Source organism: Cyprinodon variegatus, unplaced genomic scaffold (genome assembly GCF_000732505.1).
Source record: "Cyprinodon variegatus isolate N-32 unplaced genomic scaffold, C_variegatus-1.0 Scaffold1079, whole genome shotgun sequence".
Lineage (NCBI taxonomy): Eukaryota > Metazoa > Chordata > Actinopteri > Cyprinodontiformes > Cyprinodontidae > Cyprinodon > Cyprinodon variegatus.
The window spans coordinates 243,539-250,226 of NW_015151532.1; the positions used below are offsets into that span (position 1 = coordinate 243,539).

At 36.3% G+C, this 6,688-nt stretch overlaps 1 protein-coding gene across 1 annotated transcript; it reads left to right on the plus strand.

The window, feature by feature from the left end:
• Positions 1 to 104: 104 nt before the first annotated feature.
• Positions 105 to 4,962, plus strand: LOC107101312 (adenosine receptor A1-like). Its single transcript, XM_015400181.1, has 3 exons — positions 105 to 131; positions 3,787 to 4,121; positions 4,272 to 4,962. Exons 1-3 carry the CDS (start codon positions 105 to 107, stop codon positions 4,912 to 4,914), a joined length of 1,005 nt encoding a protein of 334 aa, XP_015255667.1. The 3' UTR covers positions 4,915 to 4,962.
• Positions 4,963 to 6,688: the final 1,726 nt, after the last annotated feature.

Sequence of the window (6,688 nt, forward strand, 5' to 3'; positions counted from 1 at the left end):
TACAGATGGGTTTTACTATAAATGAATAAATAAAGTGAAAAATGAAAAAAATAAATGAAAAAATAAATTAGAATCATTAACACAGAGTTACAGTGTATTGGTGAATGAAGGAGAACAAAACAAACAGTAGTGTCCTTAAGTCAAAAGGCTGGTCTAGTCTATCCAGTACAACAAGTTTAAAACATACTCAAATATATTATAGATCAGTGGCTTCATCCTTCAATGTCTACCAAGTCCTCTGAAGGTGGCAGTGGGCCAAATATGGATTTCCTTCTTGGTGCCAGTTGATGGGAGACAGCGCTCTCTGCTGTTTAGTTCTACTACCCACAAGCCAAGCTGAATTTCAAACTCACAGCAGCAGTTTCAAGTAGTTATATTCATTGATTTGTAGTTGTGTTAAAGAAAAAATAATAATAATAAAAGAATTGGGAAGATTGTAATAGGCCTACATCAACATTTGTCTCAGATTAACTGGACCAAAATTGAAAGTGCAAGAGATATTTTATGTTTTAGCACAATTTGTTTACTTCAGTGGTGGCTCCTCTTTGAAACAGGGGAGGCTCAATGGTGGCCATTAAATCCAACCATCATGTATTGCATTAAAGGTATTGTGGAGGATTTTTTAGAAGGCCTGCCCTCTTCACTCTAAAAAAAGATGCGCATGCAAGAACATGCACAAGCCCATTTCTCCTCATGCACGTCCTGTTTAAAATGTGCTGTTGTCATAGCTCATACAAGCTTACTGTGTCCACATACAGCGGTGACTATATAGTGGACTTTATAGCAAACTCAGTTAACTTACCGTTCAGATGGATGATCACTGCTTTTTGATCCCCGTTGGTCAAGTAACTTTGACCAATGGGGATCTTTGCGCAAAGCAATCTGGGATATATTTGCCACTTCTGAGGGCTTTCTTTTCTTCTCATAAACTTCGTAGACAGATTTTCTCTTATGACCCTGGGTCATTTTCAAAGAACCACTGTGAGAAAAAGCTTCAATAACTGTCTGAAACTGTGGTTCACTACACATATGTGGCTGAAAGTGCTCATGCACAGAAAAAGACAGCTAACGAGACAAGCACATAGAAAGGCCTTACCTAAACATAACACCAGACTGCTTGACAATTAGGAGGACCACTTATTTAGATGATCCGCCTGCAAATAAAAGATTGTCCTCTATACCTTTAGCAACTGTTGAAATACTTAAAACACATAAATACAAAGGGTCAATATAGCTGTTGTATAGCTCTGAAATAATAAACTTCAGAAACCCCAGCAAGAGTTTAGCACAAGATTACTGTTCTGACTGAATGATCACTCATGTGGAAAACCTCCTCGCTATGTGGCCACTGATTTTTAAAAATCATTAAGTATGTTTGCCAATCAGCATTGAGCAGCCAGCTTCAGGTGGTACTTATCTGGCTGTGTTATCCAATCAGGGCTCTACTTTTTTGTGACAGACAGCATCCTGCTGCTCCAAATAGGAGGTGAGATTGCAGGCTCAACAGCTGAGTAATGCACAAGATACTAATAAAATCAGGCTAATATTTAATTGTGTAAAGACTACATTTTTGAAGTTTGACTATGCATTTTTTTTTACCAATAATTTTATGAAATTTACAGGGGAGTTTTAGCCTCCCTAGTTTTCAATGAGAAATCACCATTGGTGTACCTGTACTTTAGAATTTGAAGAGGTGTAAAAAAAAAAAAATTCTATTTGAAAGATAGAGAAAACTCTACAACTACAAAACTCCAAAGTTACAATGCATAAATAGAGGGTTCTGGATTCGTTCCCTGGTCCGGGGTCTTACTCAATGCAGTTTGCATGTTCTCCCCTGCATATGTGGTGCGGGTACACCGGCTTCCTCCCACAGTCCGACAATATGACTGATATGTTTATTGATTTCTCTAGATTCTCCTTGTGTGTGCATGGTTGTACATCTTTGGGCTTCTCTGTGTAAAATTTCCTAGCAAATCAAAAGTACATCTTTGCTTACTAAGAGAAATTTAGTAGTAAAATTTACTCGAGTTTGTTAAATCAACTCTTCTTAGTGAGTAAAATCTACTTAGACTTTATTAAGTGAAATTTACAATCAAAATGTTGCTATGTGGAAAAAGTTTTCTAGCTTTTTCTAATGAAATTGTACTTCAATTTTTTTTTTTAGTTTAAAAAAAAATCTACAATGACAAAACCTCTAATTTATGACTACAACTTTAAATTAACAGTTACAGTGCACACATACTTACGATTCAAAATTACCATCCTATCCAATCAAATTGTTTGAAACTACTCTTGAAATACATTGTTTCAAAAGGATCTATATATTTTTTGTAGTTTTCTACATTTTATCAGACAAACCCCCCAAATTTCAACAAATGTTGCTATTTTTTTCATTTGATGGACCAACCCAAACACAAGTTGTGTTGAACAGCAAAATAGGGAGGAAATTATGCATTATTTTTAAGAGCCAGCACATTAAACCACCTTTTAGAGCAATTACTGATGCTTATCTTTTGGTTTGTTTATATCAGCTTTTTAAATCCAGACATACCGGTACATTATTACCATGTTGATTTTTGCAAAATGGTTCATGCTCAGTCAGACTCATTCTGTCTTTTTACTTTTACAAACTACATAATGCTTTGTTACTGATATTCTATATTAACCATATGAATTGGATGCAAATTTTCTGTTGTGTATAATTAGATGTAAAAACATAAATTTAGCATTTAGTTTAGAAACTAGACAATTTATGTGCTCCTTAAAAGTGAGTCCATTGTCCAAGAATGCCATTGGCCAGTAAAACTAATATAAATACCACTTTTCTGTGATATATCTCATTTGAAGGCTAATGCTGTCTAGTTTCTGGAGATATGTGTACAGACTCTGTAGGTTTTACACAACCAGAGCTGTGTGACTTCAAACATGTAAGAACCTCCCCTCTTTCCCCTCAAATAAAAAACTGCAATTTAATATATTATATCTTTGTATAATTCATAGTTGACCTCTCCCACTTACTACAATTGTTTTTCATGTTGTGGACAACAACTGTGTAAACATTTCAGATCTGTAGTCATTAGCATTGTGTTTTGGCAGTTCAAATAAACACAATATAACAGCACCTATCTATCAAAAATGACTGCAGAATGTTTCGTATGCAAGTTGCCATCAACTTGTGGAAAATGCAGATGCACGAACTGTACCAACAATCTGATTAGATCAATTAATTGGTGGTAAGGAATTCAATTTGCAAATCCTCCTGTTATGAATTTGCTAATTTCATAATCAGCGTTATGGTCTGCATCGATGAGAGGGCGAAACACAAAATAAATATCTTGCAGTCTTTTAGGCATGCAATTTCCTTTTCAGATTGTTGGTAGATCAGCTCTTCTTGTGCTACCAAACTTGCATGTGTTTCTATACAGACAAACCACCTGAAGATCACGCCCTTTTTCTGGGTAATGTGGTGTAGGTCTGGTTTATTGTGGTGACAAAAAAAACCTTCAGAGTTTAAGCTCTAAATTTGCCTGTCCATACATATTTTCAACTTCCTTAGAAAGTTTGGAACATAAGTCAACAGACTCAGCAGTAGAAATGATTTCAAGTATTTGATGTAGATGCTAAAAATTATGATTACATGTTAATAAAAAAAGGCTAAAGACAACAATTTGAAAAAAAAGAAGTGGTTGCAGCTAAGGACTTCCTCTAGGACTTCCTCTGAGGGCATTATCTAACAAATGCTTATGCTGAGCGTTGGAACCTCACTTCATCAACATGCAGTCAGAGAGCACCATGGATGTAGAACATGTTATTTATACTTCAGTTGAAGTTTTCATTGCATTGTGCTGCTGTTTGGGGAACATGACGGTTGTTTTGGCTCTGTGGAGAACCAGGAGTGTCCAGCAACCCACCTACTGCCTTTTTGTGTCTCTTGCTGTGGCAGACTTTCTTGTCGGAGCCGTGGCTATACCTTTGGCTGTGCTGGTAGATGGCCGGGTTGAAACTGCATTCCACACTTGTCTTTTCATCAGCTGTGTGGTCATCCTCCTAACTCTTGTTTCAGTGCTTTGTCTCACAGCTATTGCTGTGGACCGTTACCTGCGCCTTGTTTTCCCTTTCTGGTAAGATCTTTTTTTTTTTTTTAGTTAACTGAGCACATTTTATCACAGGGTATACCAAAATGTAATGCTGTAATGCTTTATTTGTTATCATTGTATTGATGTTATTTTTTTTACATCAAGTTACAGTTTCTGTTACATATATAATTCTAGGTATAAAAGGACTGTAACCTGGAGGTACTCTTACGCTGTGGCTGCTGCGAGCTGGCTTCTTGCTGTGCCGCTAAGCTTTACTCCCATGCTCGGATGGCATGGAAGTCCATCCAACTCTACAAAATGCATGTTTATAAATGTGATTACCCCAAGCTATCTGGTGTACTTCAACTTTTTCCTCTGCACCTTAACACCATTGCTGGTGATGACTGTATTGTACATCTATATTTTCTGTAGAATCCGAGAAAATCTCAAAGAGAAACCAGGCAACGGGGCCAAAAGCAAGTCACAACAATACCTAAAGAAAGAGAAACAACTAGCATCCTCACTGTCTTTGGTCTTGGCTCTGTTTGCACTGTCCTGGCTTCCCCTTCACATTGTGAACTGCATGATACTATTTGGAAAAGAAATGTCAGGACCTAACAAAATAGCAATCTATATCGGCATTGTTCTTTCTCATGCTAATTCGGCCATAAACCCAGTTGTGTATGCTTTCAAAATAAAGAAGATCAAGAGAGCATACCTAAATATGTGGCAACGCTATTTTTATTGTGAAAGAGAAAATCAAGGATCTCAGTCCAGCAGGAGTGATGAAATTACTTGCAACAATAACAGTGAAACCAATGACAATGAAAAGGCATAATCTGTGAACATGTTAATGGGTTTGTTTATAAACCAATGTTTTTATTAATGCTACACATAGTGTGTATAGAGGAACTGCATAATGTAAATCAAACCTTTTTTATTGATGCTAATGATATTTGTGTATGAATCATGATATGTGTAATATTTTTATATACTTTTTGTTTGGTGATATTACATATAAACATTTTAACAACCTACCTTTAAAAGGTTTATTTTTTATTTTGCTATTCAAAACTTATGTTTCCTTGCTTAGTCTATTTTTTCACTGTATTTATGGCTTTCATGTGACAACAATCTTTCTCATCTACAGGATGTCCGTCTTGTTGAGCAGTCCCTTAGTATGGTTTCCACAGAATAGATCATTTGGGCTGATGAAACAGGATTTTGGACATACAATAGCAAAAAAAAACATGCAAACAAAGTGCTTTCAAGGGAAACATGTTTGTTTCAAATAATGAAAAAGAATATTGTAGTACACCATAAGTAGCTCACACTATGGAAGTTGCTTTCCCTTTTGTTACTCAAAGCAGAAAGCCCTGATAGTGCTAAAACTGACAATGCATAATATTAGGCAGACCGTAGATTCTTAAAACCTTAATTCTAGGAACAAATCAAAATAGCTAAGTTGTTTTAGTCTTTAGACATGAGGTTGTACGTGACTAGTATATAATCAACAGCATAAGAAAAGGCAGTTTCCATTTTTTTGACTGCTGTTATAAAGGTGAATGTTTCAAAATGAGATTTTCCTGTTAAATCAGGGGCACAACTGCATGCTTTTCAAAAGGGAATGCAGCAGGATTACCACCATCCCCTTGCATACTTTTTTAATTGTTACATTTACAAATTGTATTTCTATATGGGCTAATAAAATACAAACCTTTTATTAAATACTTTCTTTACACAATCAGTCTCCGTCTTCTGTATCATCTGCACCTCTTTAGTCCACACTTTCTATAATGAGTTATTTGCCATGTATGCAATGTTTGTCTCGAAAGGATACATAGGGGATGGGGTTCTTTGTTCCAGCCCCATATCAGGGAGGGGAAGGCCTTAAAGGCTCTGAAACTCAAAGAAAATTGTTGCGAATGGTCTGTTTTGCAGCAGCTCGGTTCTGAAATATCAACCATCACAACTTGGTCAGTCTGGAGAAATAGACCTTGGGCGTGGCCTTTCCATGATGGTGGAAACGCCTCGATCTTCCAATAAGATCCCCGGAGTAGCTTCATGGAAAGAAAAAGAAATGCTGTGTGGTGTTTCTCTCCTCAAACACCGTGGGGGGCGAAGGCACACCTCTGAGGAGTGACTAGTGATATTGTTCTGGAGCAGGTTGTTATAGAGCAAGTCAGCTGCAGAGCAAAACTTTAATTTTTTTCACCCAATAGAGAGTTTAATAAAACATGAACATTGGTTCACTATGTCAAAAAGTTATTATGTTTTATGTCATCGGGCATTGAAAACATAAAATAAAATTTATAATTTGGTGTTGAGTAACTGTTCCTAATCTTTCATCTATATCAGACCGACCTGTCATCTTCCCCTGTCAGTTCTATTTTTTTCTTCTCTTTCTTTCTCTCTAAATCCGCACAGCTGAATGACAAATCAATTTTGGGTTGGGGTGTTTTTGAAAACACACCATACAAGCCAAATGACAAAAATACTACATGTTAATTTAAAATGTTATCTTTCTTAAATGTCAGTTACTGACTGGATACTGTGTCTGTTCCGAGGTATCAGATACCATCATTGCAGCCGCTCTGTAGTGTTTTATTCTT